This window comes from Cololabis saira, chromosome 11, assembly GCF_033807715.1.
Source record: "Cololabis saira isolate AMF1-May2022 chromosome 11, fColSai1.1, whole genome shotgun sequence".
Classification (NCBI taxonomy): Eukaryota; Metazoa; Chordata; class Actinopteri; order Beloniformes; family Belonidae; genus Cololabis; species Cololabis saira.
Genome location: NC_084597.1, coordinates 46,654,112 through 46,672,325, shown reverse-complemented (window position 1 = coordinate 46,672,325; position 18,214 = coordinate 46,654,112). Strand labels below are relative to the sequence as shown.

Here is an 18,214-nt window from a genome sequence, read left to right as displayed (position 1 = left end):
CAGGATGTCACTCACAAAGTCAATGGATGGATCTGCATCATTCAGCTTCAGTAAGAACAGAGGTGTCTTCAGTATTCACATTCTTTACTCAGGTAAAAGTATAGATACTAGAGTTTAAAAATACTCCTGTAGAAGTTGAAGTATCAACTCAAGTTTTTTACTCAAGTAAAAGTTTAAAAGTACTAGTTTCAAAACTACTTAAAGTATAAAAGTAAAAGTAATGTAAGGGGGAAAAAAGACATTAAGGACAAAAGCCATTGGAAATGAATGCATCTTAGTATAATGCAAATATATTAAAGAAGCATATATGTGTACTATTGAGCATTAACATGTGTTTCAGAGAGCAGCAGATATGATGACTAGTTGCTATAAGTATTGTAATGGTGCAAAAAGTCAAACTTCAGAGGCATGTTATCATTTATCCTAACCTTTATTGGAATGTACATCCAAGTTTAGTTGCAGGAATCTGAGGGAACGGATGTAAGAACAAAACTGGACAAGAACATCTGAAACAACCACAACCAAATTCACTCTATCCGGATGGAGCAATTTAACTGGATAGTTTTATTTAAAGGCCGAAATGAAATAGAGTAACGAGGCTGTTTTTAAAATGTAAGGAGTAAAAAGTACAGATAATTGTGTGAAAATGTAAGGAGTAAAAGTAAAAAGAAAACTAATTACTCCAGTGAAGTATAGATAACCAAAATTTCTACTCAAGTAAGGTAACAAAGTATTTGTACTTTGTTACTTGACACCTCTGAGTAAGAACACACATATTTTCTACTTTCTGAATACCATTTGTGTTCTTAAGTCATTAATTCAAATAGAAATGCAGAATCTTTTTTTTTTTTTTATATATATATATTATTGAAAACCCTCCGATGCACAAACTCATGAATGAGTGACTTACCTGCAGGTTGACAGTAAAAATCAAAGATGAGGCAGTTACAACAGCAAAGGACTGGTAGTCAGAGGGAGCCTCTCCGTCCTGCCCCATGGTCTGCAGGAAAGCGCCGTAAGGGATGAAGAAGATGATGAGCGAGACGAAGATGCCGTGGAATAAGCTGATGAAGAAATTCTTGAAGTTGAACAACTTCCCCTTCTGGCCCGGCAGGTAGAGCTGGGGGAACTTGAGGCTTAGCCTGTCATTCACATCCTGAAGTGGGAGGAGGAGGAAGATAAACTTGTGTATTAGTTCTGTGTTTTTAATTCATTTGATAATCCCCCCCCGCCCAAAAAAAAAACCAAACAGATTTTCATTCTCACTAAATATCATCTGTGAAGTAAAGTTCAATCTGTTGGATAATCTGATCTCTGTACCTGCTGACTATCCTCTGCTTGTGACTGAGTGAAGACAGGAGGAAATGAAAATATAAAGAAAGAAAAACCTTCACTAAATTACAGCAATTCAGTGAAGCCTGGAAGCGAGCAGGTAATTGCTGCACATTAAACATAATTCAGCACTTTATGCACCTGTTACAATAATGAACAACACATTTCAGTGATTACTCTGGCATCACTGATGCTGCAGAATTTGTAACTAATCACTAAACATTTACTACCAGTTCATAATAAGTAAACTGAATTTTGCCTGCAGAATATTGTAACTTGGGGGGGGTTCTGCATTCAACAACAACATACAGTATTTGTCAGAATGACAACAAGTGGAGATTGTTGCGAACGCCACGTGGCATCTTTAGATCTGCGACAGAGCCTGTTTTACCTGGTCAAGTAGTCCGACTAGTAGAACAGGAAGGCTGCTGTAGGCGAGGTTGTAGAGGGTGATGAACCAGTCTTCGTAGGCCACCTGCAGGAGGGAAGATTAGTTTGAATGCATCTGATGAAAAATATGCACCAACTCTCATTTTTCCGGCATTTCATTTATCTTTCCTCTTTAATTAAAAGGACAATTTTAGAGGATGCAATGAGGAAGATATAGCTGCATAGCTCCATCACCACATTTCTCTGTATTTTTAAAATACCGTATTGTCCCGAATAGAAGACGACCCTGATTATAAGACGACCCCCTCTTTTTCAAGACTCAAGTTTGAAGAAAGACTTTTTGAATGCCAAATTCAATTTTTATACAGAAAATAATGACAGTACATCTGAAACAAATGATAACAATATATTCGAGAGAAAAAGCATGTTATTTTGACTATTTGAAATCATTATCTTGAAGTTTGCATCATAACTTCTCCTCAGCTGCCGGTTTACCTGCCGAACTTCCACCCTCTTTTCTCCAGATTGTCGCTACGTTTCTCCACTTTCTGTTATCTCTTCTTTTATTTTCTTCTCTTTTCTTTCTTATACTATTTTTTATTTTTCTTCTTCGTGACAGGAGTTCGCTTTGGCCTGGGGAGTTAAGTTCAGCATTCGCTTTAAAGATATCTGGCGCCATCTAGCGTTGTGAATGGGTATAACGTCTAGACCCCGAATGTAAGACGACCCCCACTTTTTCAGTCTTATTTCAATGCAAAAAACGCCGTCTTATATTCAGGCCAATACGGTATATCCTGATATTTAATTCAGTGTTGCTAGTTTTGGTCGTGGGCTTATTTATTCATGGGTTTTCATCAACTGTCATATTTATAGTATATTATAGAAGCCACCCTTCACCACGACGGCCGTTGGGGGTACTGCAGCCAACAGTGAAGCCGGCACGGGAGAACGGGGAGAACGTGCATGCAGCGTCATGTGACGTCACATCCGCAGGACAGCGCGGGAAATTCAGGACCGAATTGCAGCACATTTTGCAGCACACAGCCTGTTCAAGGCAAAGGAGAGATACACTGGAGGGCTCATTCTTTTTGGTTTGGAACGCTTCATCTGACATTATTACTAGAAAACTTAAAACGTATACACATTTTTTTCATAAATCCTGCCTCAATCCTGCCTCAAGCTCCTTTAAGCTTATTTTCCAAGAGCCCTCGTGTGCCCCAAAGCACTGCTGACCTGTGAGGAGTATCCACTGAAGAAGGAGAACCAGAAATGGATCAAGGTGAAGGCAAAGTTCTTGAAAAAGAAGAAACGCAGGAACTTGCACATCCGGATGTAGGACCAGCGGCCGTGAACGAGCAGGAGGCGCTCCAGGTAACGGAACTGAGCAAAGGCATAGTCGCTGGACATGACGGCCTGCATCCCCTCCTGACCACTGATGCCCACGCCGATGTCCGCAGCTGCAGGACGGAGAGGAGAAGGTTAGCGTTTGTCCTCAGGAAAATGAGCCGTGTAAAAGAATTTACCCCCCGAGTGAGTCCAGATGAGCTCCATCCTTACTCTTGATCATGTTGACATCATTGGCTCCATCTCCGATGGACAGAGTCACAGCCTTCTTGTACTTCTTCACCAAGCTCACCACGTTGGCCTTTTGTTTTGGAGTGACGCGACAGCAGATTACTGCCTCGCACTCGCAGGCCATGTCCACAAAGTCGATCTATGGTTGGGAGAGGGAATAAACAGCTCACCATATCTGACACGTCGTCAATAGAAGCGTCCATGTTTATTTACATACAGGACTGTCTCAGAAAATTAGAATATTGTGATTTTCTGTAATGCAATTACAAAAACGAAAATTTCATACATTCTGGATTCATTACAAATCCACTGAAATATTGCAAGCCTTTTATTATTTTAATATTGCTGATCATGGCTTACAGCTTAAGAAAACTCAAATATCCTATCTCAAAAAATTAGAATATTCTGGGAATCTTAATCTTAAACTGTAAACCATGATCAGCAATATTAAAATAATAAAAGGCTTGCAATATTTCAGTTAATTTGTAATGAATCCAGAATGTATGACTTTTTTTTTTTTTTTGGATTACAGAAAATAAAGAACTTTATCACAATTAGGGATGGGAATTGATAAGATTTTTTCGATTCCGATTCTCTTATCGATTCTGCTTATCGATTCGATATCGATTCTCATTTGGAAAAAAGGAGAAGAAACAATTTTAGTATCAACTTTGTTTTAATAAAACAAAGTTGATACTAAAATTGTTTCTTTGTTTCAATTTCTTTGTTTCTCTGATCTTTTTTGTTCAAAGATATAAAACTTTTATATCTTTGAACAAAAAAAATATAATGAGGTCTTAAGATGCCCCCAACCTTGGGCTCTTCGATGGTGCCAGGGGGTCCCCACTAAATTATTTGTAATATACAGTAAAATATGTATTTAATATAAAATAATAATAATAAAATAAATATTTTTCTGTAGAAATTAACTAAAAACAACAAATTATTTTGTAGCAATTACACAAGAATGTCCAGTAACATGTTCAACACCACAAACTTAGTCACTGCTGGTGACATTCATCTATTCTGGCCTGATGCTCTTCCCTGCTGATGAAAGGAGAAGCTAGCGGTAGATGCTCTTTAACTTCTCCATAGATGAGCTGACGAGCTGCAGCTGTGTCCGCAGCTCTTCTAAAGCATGAATCATGGTTCCGCGTTAAATTGTCGCAGAGCCTACGGCGTAGGGGACGCGGCGGCGCGTGCCGTATGGTGCGTGTTGCCGCGTACCCTACGCCGTAGGCTCTGCGTTGGTGTAACGCGGAACCATAAATCAGCCTTACCACACGCCGGCTGACTCCGCGCTCCCAGCACTTCAGCCGGCCGAGTCCTAACAGTTTCCTTCCTTTGTTAAAATGTCCACATTGCAAGTATTGTTGCCCTGTTGTCATGCTTTTTGGTAAAATGTAACCAAACTTTCCAGCGTTTATGCCGCTTTGTCCCCGTGTTTTCCTGCTGGGCGCGGATGCGCACGGTGCGCCACGTGCTTGGTGACGTCATTCGTGCCCACTGGAATCAATAAGGGAATCGTTTGGGGAAAAAGGCAAACGATTCCAAGGAATTGAAACACTGGGAACCGGTTCTCAACAAGAACCGGTTCTCGATTCCCATCCCTAATCACAATATTCTAATTTTCTGAGACAGTCCTGTATACTGTATACAGCTCATTTAGAGAGAAATCCATTTAAATGTACCTGTCTCATCTCTTTCTCCAAGTCATCCATTGGTTGGCCGTCTTGAGGGTTGCTGGGAGGAGAGCGCTTTCCCAAACGCCGAAGACGGAGGCGGCGACGTTTCTTCTTCTTTTCATACAAAATTTCGTTCTAAAAGGAGAAAAACAAAATACCCAAAGAACAAAGAATAATTACAGCAGCACTAAAACATGCACACAAAATAATTCTATAGTATTTTGAATATTAAAATTGCTCATTGAACGTCTGAGGGTCCATTTGTGGCAGGAAGACGTTCATGCGCTCTGCGATCACACAAACGTCAGCGGTGTGGACGCTCGTACTTACCAGCCATCCTCCAGTGATGATGAGCGCGTTCTTGCCAGGCTCAGTGAAGAACGGCTCTGCGGGTTTCTTTTTGCCCCGTGTCAAATTTGGAGCTGCTTGATTTCGTCTGTTGGCCTGACGCATTCCCAGCTTCTCACTGCACAAAGAATAAAGCAAAGCACGACATGACACCAGGAAAGAGATGATACCTGGTTCGTTTCCCCTTCAACCCCTAGAGCAAAACCACTAAAATATACACCTGTCTGTTTAGAATCAGGTCTGTTTTCAAACTTTTACAGGTCCGATGTTGGTATAAACCCAATAAAAGCAGCTGACAGTACCAAGTTACAGCATTTCCAGTCAGTGTTCATTCCCTTAAACTGGGCATACACTGTGCAATATTTTAAATCGTTTGATTCAGCTCCATCTCACACTGCACGACTAGATCGCGGAGTTCAAAAGTTCACAGCCCACGATTTATGTTCTCACACTGTCCGATGCTCGGATGCTCCGTCTGCTCACACTATACGATCATAATCCTCCCGTCGGACCTCTGTGTACTGGAACTCGAGGCCGGTTTTGGGGCAGGGGTGGGCTGTTCCAACCAAACGTACGTCCTGCCCACTCGATCAAAGGTTATGGGGATCCTTTATTTTTTTATAATTTATTTTTCTTATATATATTAAAAAAATCCCAGAATATCTGTACCGTTTCTGATTGGCTGGGTACTGCGCATCATTTTTAGACACAACAATGAACGCATACCGCAAAAGTTGTGTCTCGGCGGAGGGACCCGGTGTCCAGCAAAATGAACACTTCTTTGTGTTCAGAACAGCGCAGAGCGCACACTGTTAAATAGCAACATTTATAAGGCGTTATAAATAACAGGGGGGCTGTGCCTGGGCCGGGACTCGTGTTTGCAGAGGCAGATTGTGACTGCTTTACCCTGAAGGCTTATTTATGGTTCTGCGTTACACCAACGCAGAGCCTACGGCGTAGGGTATGCGGCGACGTGCGCCGTACGTGGGAAATGTGGTCTTTTTTTCTGTTATTAAAACATGATTTGTAATGTGAATTTGCAACACTTTAAACTACAAATAATAGTTTTTGACGTGACATCAGATATTGCGCATGCTCTCTGCGAAAGGATGAGTCCAATCGGGTCGTAGCTGCTTCAACTGTGATTCCTTCACGAGGAGCGACCAGGATTTCACACACGTTTGATTTTCTTGCGAGCACACGATTCGTGATCGGGAGCTCGTCGTGAGGTGTTAATCTCTCGTCGTTACCCCACGTTTACTGCACGAGGCACCACCAACGATTGGGTCGAAATCCGGCCCGATCCAAAAAATAGTCGCACGACTGGAAAATCGCCTCAAAACGAGCCGATAATCGCACAGTGTATGCTCGGCTTTAGTCGTTTGTGTAATAAGATTCCGCATCCTTCGACATTTTTAGTGGATTATTGGTCCAGTCTGATCCCCAGTAGCAGCACAGTCAGGACTATTTTAAAGTGACTCTTAGTGCTTATACGGTACCGGCCGAGGAGGATTGACATGGGCATATTCTAAGATGACAGTGGCAGGAATCATCGAGCCCAGTGTGAAAAATGGTTCAGAGAAACATCCGTTTCACATGTAGATTTGCCGCCACAAAGTTCAGACCTTAACCAAACAAAAAGACAAACCATGTGCATGAGATTCATCTGCAGGGTTGAGTTTGTGTGAGGAACTTACTTTACGTCTTCTCCGTAGTGGATCTGCATGTCGTCCGTCAGAAGTGAGCAGGAGTATCCGATGTTCTCTGCAGTCTCTGGGAATTAGTAAGGAAAACCAAGCTCTTCCCAATGTGTTGCTTTAAAAATACACTTTATCTGTATTCTGAGGCGGTGGTACCTTTTTTATCTCCAGTCAGGACCCAGATCTTGATGTCAGCCTTGGCCAGCTTGGCGATGGTTTCTGGAACACCATCCTGTAGTTTATCCTCAATAGCTGTTGCTCCAATCAGCTACATTTAAGAAATTCATGCATTTGAATGAATGAATGAAGTTTATTCAGTCATGACAACATAAAACACCAAAAAAACATTGTGCATAGCATTAACATTTCATACAAAACCAAAAATGTCTTGAACAAAGACTGAAAAGGCATAGGCTGAAGCCAAATGCTTATAAAAGCCTTTCCTATAGTACCAACTTTCTTTTTTTGGCTACCGACCTCCAGAAAACCAAAAAGAGAATAGAAAAGCAAAGAAACAACAAAAGGCAAAGAAACAATAGAAAAGCAAAGAAACATTTACAGATGGTCAATCGCACTTATAAGCTTCAAAAATAGCTTTACAAACCATTTTCTTAAAAACAAAAAGAGAATCACATGTTTTTAAATGTATGTTGTTGAATTTAACTCCAGTGATGGAGACACGTCTCCTTTTCATACCTTTTTGTAATGTGAAATTGCAGACACGTCTAAGATTATAGGGAGTTTCCTGAATTGAAAAGAACCTCTGTATTGAGTCAGGGAGCATTTTTGATTTTGCTCTGAACATAATTTGCATGATTTTAAAATAAAACAAATCATAAAATGTAATAACATGAGAATTTAGAAAAGTGGATCTGTGTGAGCGTATAGTAATCAGCCTTATTGATGATACGTATGGCTCGTTTTTGAAGTTTTATTATTGAATTTAAGGTGGTTTTAAAGGTGGATCCCCACAATTCCACACAGTAAGATAAATAGGGAACAATCAATGAGTAGTAGATCGAATGCATTTCTCATTTTATTTTGAAATATTTATTCTTATGAAGTTATTTCACCTTGAATCCTTTATACATTTTTTTGTGGTAGGAAAGCCATTTAATGAAAACAAGTTTTTTTTCCGCTCACCATCAGATCTTTCTCAATCTCCTCGTACACCTGGTCCAGGGCAGCGTCTCTGTCCTCCATGTTCACCTGGGCCTCCTTGTGCCTCCTGGACCAGGCTGCAAACTCACTGGCACTAATGTCTTTGTAACACAAGCACAGCGTCCGCAAGGTCTCATTGGCAAAGTTCTGCGAGACAAAAATCACATCAGCTGTCAGCCGAGAAACACTCGCCGTCATACGTGAGCCGCGCGTGGCAGGGAAACACGCCGGTGCAAACCTAAAAGAAGCAAGACTCACGTCCAGAGAGTTCTGGGTGCTCTCCTTGTGTCTGGAGTTCGGGGAGAGGCGCTCATAGATAACGGTGTCAGCTCCTTTACAGTACAGACGAATACGGCCATCGGGAAACCTCACTGGAACGACATGACGATGAGAGACAGTTACAGGATGTTTACATGCCAGAGTCAAGAATAGTAGTGGCATAAGCGTTTAGCAGTTGCACAGCTTTTGTGTTTAGGAATTTTTGCAGCAATTCACAAAGTTCCTATAATGTGTAAAGTTAACAGATGTACCTGAATATGCTTCATCGACTTATCGTTTTCTTAAACCTCATGGCAATCATGCCAACAGTTATGCATTTTACGCAAGATTACATTAAGTTTATTTCCATTTGTGGTAAATAAAGCACATTGGAAGCCAGTTGCAAACAGCTAAAGTACACGGTGAACATTTAACAGACAGGTTGAGACACAGATGCGCGTTAAAACGTAAAAAACTTCTGGGAAATACTGCCCCATATAAAGTTGAAAACAGGATAAAAAGCTATATACATTTTAAAAGTTCATGTTTGCAGTGCTTCAAAGTGCTTTGTTCAGGCTCATTACAGCATGTAGGAAAAGACGAAGTTTTAAAAAGAAAGTCAGGCCAACCATATTCTACAAACTGAACTAAAAGTAAATGTCAGGTTTGCATTATGCATCTTCAGTTTCATACAAGTACAAATATTTAGCCACAAACTGAATAGTTTCTCTCATGTATGATTTGACTTTTTTCTTTTCCAGAAATTTAACAACTAAAATTAAATAAATAAATAAAAGTAAATAAATACATACCATTTTACATCATAAAAAGATTGATTCATGTTCACCTTATAAGTGTAAGAGGAGATTTATTTTTGTTAAAAGGTTATTTTGTTAATTCAGGGCTCATTATTTTATAAATCTATTCTTTATATTCTGATGTAAATCAGGGACTATAATGAAACTAGTCAGTTTATCTGTAGTGATTAGTCTGTTTTAGATTGGGCGGAGTGATACGCCACAGTACGGCTCTAGGTGCTGTGTTGATGTTCTAAAATCCTACACTGTTGAGGGACATTAAAGTAACTGGAACTCAGCACAAGTTGTCCCCGTGTTTATCCTACTCACGACCCCAAAAAGGTTTAATTTAATAAGTTAAGGCTTAACTCTACACCAGCCTTACATAAGTAAAAGTTCAGAGCTCAAAACCCCCAAGAGTCCCGTGATCGGGACCAAAACGGTACTAGTTTCTTCTGAGCGGAGGAAGATTTTGGTCCGCGGGTCGAGGCGCGGTCGTCACGCGCGGTCAGATGCGCGTTACTAGTCAACACAATAGATTATTATTAATAACCCAATATCAGATACAGTTGTCACCTCCACGACACGTATTGTGACGTTTTTGTATCGCGAAATTTCGTGGCACGATATATTGTTACACCCCAAATCGTTGGCGTATCTACGTTGAATCCAACGCCACTGCATTATCTTTTAGTGGTCACAAGTTATATAACATAGCATTCCTCTCAAAAAGCGTCACAGTGAAATTGCTGTTTTTATGACGAGAAGACAGAACTGTGTTTTGTTTGCGTTTGTGTGTCAAATCGTACAAACGATAGACATCCGCTTCCGGTCCGAGTTGAAGTCGAGCAGCGCCAGCATGTCGTAGGTGGCTTCCCGCCCCATCTCATTGATGGTGATGGTGTCCTGCGTGCGGGACAGGAACACGAAGCCCAAGTTCCTGGCTGCTGTCACGAGAGCGCCCTCGTCAGGAGACGCAGCCTGGTACACCAGGTCACCTGAGGAGCACAGAATCATGTCAACACTGGGTTTTCATCCCCCTCATGCTGCTCCTTTCTGAACCCAACACTCAGGTCTCTCCAGCATGATCTCAGGATTACCGTCCTTGTTGTCCACCATGACTGTGTGGCAGAGCGACAGCAGCTTGAAGAACTCCAGCGCGTCTTTGTCCTTCTGGGACCGGATGTTAGCAACCAGCAAATTATCCATAAACTGGAACTTTTTGTCAGCATAGCGATTCCAACTCCAGTCCACCGGCTGACGGAAGGGAGAGAACAGTCTCACCATCTTTTCATTTTCATTTTATTCTTAATTTCATTCAAAAAATAAAACAAACAATTCAATACAAATGTTCATAAATTGTGAATGAAAAGGGAGCAGAAAGAAGAAGAATCTTATCTAATCTGCCCCTTTTTCCAAGAAATAAATTCACAAATGACATAAATTACAAATTAAAAAAAACAACAAAAAATAAATAAATATAAAATAAAAATAAAAAAAAAATAAAAATATAAATAAAAAACTAAAATAAAATTACCGCCGTCTATGGGTATGTCAATCAAACTTAACTAACATATTTCATTATATTTACTTAACATACTGGCTTTATTTGTAATGTTTGATTTGGATTCTTTGTTTTCTTTATTCAGATTGTTCCATAAACTGATTCCTTTCACAGAAACACAACGTTCCATCAATTTTGTCCTGCATCTTGGTTTTTTAAAAATCTCTGTTCCTTTTAAGTTATACTTGCTTTCTCTTTTTTCAAATCTTTTCTGAATGTTGATGATTATGATTTTTAAACATAATTTGCAGAATACTATAGTCTACTAATTCATGAAATGTCAACAATTTTAACTGAAGGAATAATGGATTTGTTGGATCTCTATATCGTTTTCTACTGATTATTCTTATGGCTTTTTTGCAGAATGAAAATTGATTGAATATATGTTTTACAGGCATTTCCCCAGACTTCAACACAGTAGGTCAGATATGGAACAATCAGAGTGTTATATAAAATGCACAATGCTTTGTTGTCCAATGAATCTTTTACTTTGTGTAACAGAGCAATTGTTTTTAATATTTTTATCTTTGTATAATGTATATGTGATTTCCAATTCAAATTCTCATCCATCATGACACCCAAAAACGTGGTTTCCCTTACTCTATTAATTTCAATACCATCTATATTAATTGAAGTGTCCGTGTCTCTCCTTCTGTTACTAAATATCATGAAGTTTGTTTTTTCAAGATTCAAGATTCTCCTCTTCTTCCAGCAAATTAACTTTATAATAGAAAGATTTGACGCTTTACCCTTCCTCTGTCCAGCGACACTCCCTCTGCAGTGGTTGGATCACCTGTGGGAAAGAGTGCAAGAACTGTGGATGAGAACGGGGCACAGAAAATAAATAACCTGGTGGCAACTAGTTGCTTTGATACTTTTTTTTCTTATCGATATCATTTCATCGTCTCTGCTTCATTTAATTCATAGCAGTTTTCCTGGTAAAGTTCTCTGAAACTGTAACATCTAATGAAGCGTTTTCTCTGCTGCACCTTCCTTCTAAGTGAGAAAGACACATTTCATGCAAGAAATCCATCTTCCTCCTCCTGAAACTCACATTATTCATTTTACGTGGCCTAAACGGGGTTCAAACATCAAAACAATGCAGTTTTTTAAAACTTTTTTTGTTGCTACAGAGTCCTATCTGCAGCTTTCCTAAAAGCCGGTGAGACGCCACATTTCATTTACAGTATTTGCTGTTTAATATTCTATTAAAAGGTTCATTTGTCAGCATTTTCCTGACATTCAGCATGTAACAGTGTGAACTGGGTTAATGTTTGATGGGATACTCAACTGGTTGGTGCTAAAGTGGATAATTATTGATTAATCATTACGTGTTGTAGCAGAACAATCAAACTTCAGATGAAACAGTTTAACAATCAATCAGTGTCAGTCCCCAGCATTTTATAATTAATCACAAATATAGTACTTGGTCCTTTTTAATACGGACTCATATCCTTTTTTTTAATGTATACAGGCATGATAGATAACAGGCCCATTCATCAGATACTCTGATAATGAGCTGTAACAGGTCGTGAACGAAACAGAAAGTTTATTTCATCAAGTTAAGGTCAGCGTTAGCATCTCCTGTATGAGTAAATCAAACCAGTACCGTAGTTGCGTCCGCCGATGGTACACTTCTTGAACTGCATGACGTTCTGCGTCAGCGTTCCCGTCTTGTCAGAAAAGATGTACTGGATCTGACCGAGCTGTTCGTTCAGGGTGGTGGTCCGAGCCTGGGCAGGATTAATGAAGGATTTTATTTTTGGTTTGAGAGCAAAACAAACAGCTTTTTCTTTTACATCTCCGACATGTTAGAGTTCTAACATAAACTGGGTAGCCAGTGAAAAACCAAGGTCGCCAGGTTAAGAATCATGGTTCATGATTAAAGACAGACGGGTGGTAATCGGTGGTAGTTGCAGCGGTCAGTGATTTGGGCCGTGGGGTACAGTCTACGGCAGTGGTCGGCAACCCAAAATGTTGAAAGAGCCATATTGGACCAAAAACACAAAAAACAAATATGTCTGGAGCCTCAAAAAATGAAAAGTCTTGTATAAGCCTTAGAATGAAGGCAAATGGCGAAATGTCGAGAAAAAAGTCGAAATGTTGAGAAAAAAGTTGAAATGTCGAGAAAAAAGTGGGAATGTCGAGAAAAAAGTCGAAATGTCGAGATTAAATGTTGAAGTACAGAAAAAAGTCGAAATGTCGAGAAAAAAGTCGAAATTTCAAGATGTTGAAGTACAATTTCGAGAAAAAAGTCGAAATGACGATAAAAAAGTCGTAATGTCGAGAAAAAAGTCGAAATTTCGAGAAAAAAGTCTAAATTAATGTTGAAGTACTGTACAATTTCGAGAAAAAAGTCGTAATGTCGAGAAAAAAGTCGAAATGTCGAGAAAAAAGTAAAAATTGAGAAAAAAGTCGAAATTTCGAGATTAATGTTGAAGTACAATTTCGAGAAAAAAGTCGAAATTAATGTTGAAGTACAATTTCGAGAAAAAAGTCGTAATGTTGAGAAAAAAGTCGAAATGTCGAGAAAAAAGTCGAAATGTCGAGAAAAAAGTAAAAATTGAGAAAAAAAGTCTAAATTTCGAGTTTAATGTTGAAGTACAATTTCGATAAAAAAGTCGTAATGTTGAGAAAAAAGTTGAAATGTCGAGATTAATGTTGAAGTACAATTTCGAGAAAAAAGTCGTAATGTCGAGAAAAAAGTTGAAATGTCGAGAAAAATGTAAAAATTGAGAAAAAAGTCTAAACTTCGAGATTAATGTTGAAGTACAATTTCGAGAAAACAGTCGTAATGTCGAGAAAAAAGTCGAAATGTCGAGAAAAAAGGCGAAATGTCGAGATTAATGTTGAAGTACAGAAAAAAGTCGAAATGTCGAGAAAAAAGTCGAAATTTCAAGATGTTGAAGTACAATTTCGAGAAAAAAGTCGAAATGACGATAAAAAAGTCGTAATGTCGAGAAAAAAGTCGAAATTTCGAGAAAAAAGTCTAAATTAATGTTGAAGTACTGTACAATTTCGAGAAAAAAGTCGTAATGTCGAGAAAAAAGTCGAAATGTCGAGAAAAAAGTAAAAATTGAGAAAAAAGTCGAAATTTCGAGATTAATGTTGAAGTACAATTTCGAGAAAAAAGTCGAAATTAATGTTGAAGTACAATTTCGAGAAAAAAGTCGTAATGTTGAGAAAAAAGTCGAAATGTCGAGAAAAAAGTCGAAATGTCGAGAAAAAAGTAAAAATTGAGAAAAAAAGTCTAAATTTCGAGTTTAATGTTGAAGTACAATTTCGATAAAAAAGTCGTAATGTTGAGAAAAAAGTTGAAATGTCGAGATTAATGTTGAAGTACAATTTCGAGAAAAAAGTCGTAATGTCGAGAAAAAAGTTGAAATGTCGAGAAAAATGTAAAAATTGAGAAAAAAGTCTAAACTTCGAGATTAATGTTGAAGTACAATTTCGAGAAAACAGTCGTAATGTCGAGAAAAAAGTCGAAATGTCGAGAAAAAAGGCGAAATGTCGAGATTAATGTTGAAGTACAGAAAAAAGTCGAAATGTCGAGAAAAAAGTCGAAATTTCAAGATGTTGAAGTACAATTTCGAGAAAAAAGTCGAAATGACGATAAAAAAGTCGTAATGTCGAGAAAAAAGTCGAAATTTCGAGAAAAAAGGCGAAATGTCGAGATTAAAAAAGGAGAGGAAAAAGGAAGAAAAAAAGGAAAAAAAAGGTCAAACATTTTTGAAAAAGCTCCAGGAGCCACTAGGGCGGCGCTAAAGAGCCGGATGCAGCTCTAGAGGCGCGGGTTGCCGACCCCTGGTCTACGGTGTGGGCAGGGACAAGCATGAGCGTGACGGGCAGATCTGATGATTCCAGATGATTTCGAAAGGCTGGTTGGAACTGAGGAAATGTCTCATCTCTGCATTTTCATGGTGATTTCAACAGCGCCTTACTCTGCACAACCCACCACAGCGTAGCCTCAGACGAGGTGAGTGTCCTTAACTGACCTGTCTGCTGCCTGATGCTGGAATTGAGGTCTGAATTTATTTATATTTACAATGCATACTTTGACAACAAAAGTGCTCATTTTGATGTTGCATACCTTAGCAGCCGTGTCCTTCTCGGGGAAATACATCTGCAGGTCCCAGTTGATGAACTTACTCTGGCCCAGACGAATCACCTCCACACTGCCGAGGAAGACGAGTAACAAGGACAACTTTTACTTTAAAACCACTGGAACTCAGAGAAAGAGCCGTCCTTTGACAACACGGTATCAAAAGTGAGCTGGTACCAAGTTGAGTCTCATGGTAAATGTGGAATTTAAACTAAACTCACTTTAACAGTCATATTAGAAAATATTAAAGCTATTGGTTGATATTGTTCCAATAAATTGCAATGTCCTATGAACAACATTGATTATTTACACCGTTAGGATCTGCTTTTCCCTGTGATCAAAAACAGATTCTTAGACACCAGTATCTAGTCTTATCATGAGGGCTTGGTTCTGCTAACCTGACGTAAAGTGAAATGGGCACCATGGTGTTGAGAACGATGATGTATCCCCAGAAGCTGAGAAACCCTCGATAGGAAGCATCTTGATCCTTGCCGTCGTACAGATACCAGGCCTTAGAGCCGATGTCCTTGTACCAGAAGGTGTGGCCGATGGCCAGACCCGCTGCCACCAGAATGAGCAGGGCAAAGATCTACAAGGAAAATCTCTTATTATTGACTTATGCATGTCAAGAACTCAAAACCAAACAGCAAATCATGTAAAAAAAACAAAAAAGCTAGAAGCAAGGATGGTTCTGACTCACCGTGTAAACCATGTAGTTCATGAGCTCATCAATTTTGGTCCTCTTGAACCGTGTTTTGCCACCATTCCTCATGATTTTTGTGTCCGCTCCTGAAGCAAAATGTGTTCTCGTCATCAACAAGGACTCTTTAAAACTGCCACAGTAATTCTGGTTTGCAACCAAATTTAACTGAAAGCAATTGAGCATAACATTTATCAAAGCATAAAAAAAAAAAAATAGAAAAAAAACATTCCATTGGATCTTTTGAAATGTGAGAAATTAACAGAAAAAATATCAACCAAACTGTTGCCAAATGTAAATCCATCCCTGACCATAGAAGACATTGTTGTAAATAGAAATTGTGCAAAAGGCATGCCACAGGTAATGTTCCTATATTATATATTTAAAATGCATTTTCCTCAATTTGAAGATTAGGATAATTTAATATCAAACAGACCTGCAAAGATGACGAGCCCGTGACACTCCTCCGTGTTGCGAATTTTGCAGCCACGGAGCAGCATGTTGTCCAACTCTAGAGGGTAACGGTCCCCGTTCCAGCGCATCACCCCTGTGAACTTGTCTAGACGGTTGTTCGGCTCCTCGCATTCAATCAGTGCTACAAAAACAGACAAAACACAAACAAATAACTAAAACAGGATTATTTTACTCTGGACCTGGATTCCTTGTAGGATTAAAGCGGAAAAAGTAATCCGTCTGCTTCCCACTTCTGCAGGTTTTTTTCCTCATTTGATTGATGGATGGATTTATTTCATTTTACACTAAGTGGTAATGAAAAGTCTATTCAACTGTAACTTAGCAAGAGACCAAACTCTGTAATTCTAAACAAAGAAAGTAACCGAGTATTCAGGTATAATGACCAATACTTTACTACCAACACAACATAACTTCTTGAAAAGTGCAGCTCAAATGGTCATCAAACTATGACGGTGCTTACCGTTAAACTCTGCCAACTGTCGCTCCTCCTGCAGCCGCTCATCCGTGACTCTGAGCCCCAACTTGAACTTCAGGTTGGTCTCTCTGTGACGGCAAAACTGACAGCTAAATACCAACTCCCGAGAAAGGACCACTAAGTAAAACCGCATTTATATGAAATCGATATGACGACTTCATAAAAGGCCTCTTATGCTTCTTGATGCATGTTGCAGCTGACTTAGCACTGGAGATATTTTAACTTAACAATTTTTAATCTGGACTCTATTGGAATGAACCGGATTAACAGAATTTCAATGAATTGTCTCGTTTCCAACATGTTTTTGGAAATATTTTGTATAAATGTGGATGACGAAAATGAAGGTCCTTACCCGTCGAGCTCAGCCGTCTCTACGTAACACAGGCTGTTTGGGTTGGAGCTGGATAACAGAAGGATGTCAGCCTGTAGATAACAAAGGTTACACAAAATTACACACTCAAGAGGCCTGCAGGTAGGTTTAAAACTCAGAAAATAAGGATAACATCAATTTAAAGGCAATATGTTATTAACAGAAAGAGAGCCCTTTCTGTTCTTCAAACCATACATCCTAAAGCCTACTGAAAAACTGACAGAAAAAACCCATCCCTTGGTTGGAGGCACTGAGGTCTCAATACATTTTGTTCAGGGAGATGTGACGCTGTAGGGCGCCGTCACATCTCAACACCGGACCAGAACCATCCAGCCTCCCCGTCTTCATCCTCAACTTCAAAAATTGGGCTGCAGTTTGCTGCACTTTCATATACAGTACTGGATTACTTTAGCACATGCTTTTTTCAGCTGTCATTAACAGCAAACTCATCAACAGTTATTTGGATCCCTTAAAGGAGCATGAGGCTCCTTTTAAGAAATGAGACTCATTAGCACCACCCTTCACCACGACGGCCGTTCGGGGTACTGCAGCCAACAGTGAAGCCGGCACGGGAGAACGGGGAGAACGTGCATGCAGCGTCATGTGACGTCACATCCACAGGACAGCGCGGGAAATTCGGCCCCACAATTGCAGCACATTTTGCAGCACACAGCCTGTTCAAGGCAACGGAGAGATACACTAGAGGAAACATTCTTTTTGGTTTGGAACGCTTCATCTGACATTATTACTAGAAAAATTAAAATGTATACGAATTTTTTTCATAAATCCTGCCTCAATCCTGCCTCATGCTCCTTTAAGTGAGTGTAAAAATCTGAGTCCCACATTTGAATATATTGTTTAATCAGTCCAGTCACGTTTTGTTCAGCTACAAAATATATAGAAATGTTATCTCTCTCTAACAAAACTTAAGGATGGCTGAAACCAATTTGCTTTTAATAAGTTGTAATCACATTTATCTTGAGATCTTTTCCTTCAACAGTGACAACAGCTCACAATGTTCAGTGCATGCTCAAGAGTTTTCTGATGCTCAAGCTATTACACGGTCCTGGCAAAGCCAACAGCCAGGTAGGTATACGTTCATTTGGCAAAAATCATCATACCGGAATAAAATCATTTTTCTTGAGACGAACCACATCTCCAACCTGGATATTCATCCACTTGGATGGCTGAAACCTGAAAGAGACAGTATCCATCAGTTCTCATCTTAATAGGAACAACTTTGGCGCTTAAATGGCATTCCTCAAAAAAGATTTTATTCAAAC

General features: G+C 39.3%; 1 protein-coding gene across 1 annotated transcript in view; it reads right to left on the bottom strand.

Moving 5' to 3' along the window:
* Positions 1-18,214, bottom strand: part of atp8b1 (ATPase phospholipid transporting 8B1) — a 39,877-nt gene that overhangs the window by 3,515 nt on the left and 18,148 nt on the right. Inside the window, exons 7-27 of the mRNA XM_061734616.1 lie at positions 18,053-18,125; positions 16,914-16,984; positions 16,547-16,629; positions 16,049-16,207; positions 15,613-15,701; positions 15,311-15,501; positions 14,901-14,985; positions 12,420-12,543; positions 11,560-11,603; positions 10,347-10,503; positions 10,056-10,244; positions 8,450-8,562; positions 8,174-8,338; positions 7,187-7,298; positions 7,028-7,103; positions 5,313-5,448; positions 4,989-5,117; positions 3,280-3,436; positions 2,956-3,179; positions 1,724-1,807; positions 911-1,156 (exon numbers count right to left, since the gene is read on the bottom strand). Coding sequence (XP_061590600.1) covers positions 911-1,156; positions 1,724-1,807; positions 2,956-3,179; positions 3,280-3,436; positions 4,989-5,117; positions 5,313-5,448; positions 7,028-7,103; positions 7,187-7,298; positions 8,174-8,338; positions 8,450-8,562; positions 10,056-10,244; positions 10,347-10,503; positions 11,560-11,603; positions 12,420-12,543; positions 14,901-14,985; positions 15,311-15,501; positions 15,613-15,701; positions 16,049-16,207; positions 16,547-16,629; positions 16,914-16,984; positions 18,053-18,125 — 2,707 coding nt within the window. The remainder of the gene's footprint in view (positions 1-910; positions 1,157-1,723; positions 1,808-2,955; positions 3,180-3,279; positions 3,437-4,988; positions 5,118-5,312; positions 5,449-7,027; positions 7,104-7,186; positions 7,299-8,173; positions 8,339-8,449; positions 8,563-10,055; positions 10,245-10,346; positions 10,504-11,559; positions 11,604-12,419; positions 12,544-14,900; positions 14,986-15,310; positions 15,502-15,612; positions 15,702-16,048; positions 16,208-16,546; positions 16,630-16,913; positions 16,985-18,052; positions 18,126-18,214) is intronic.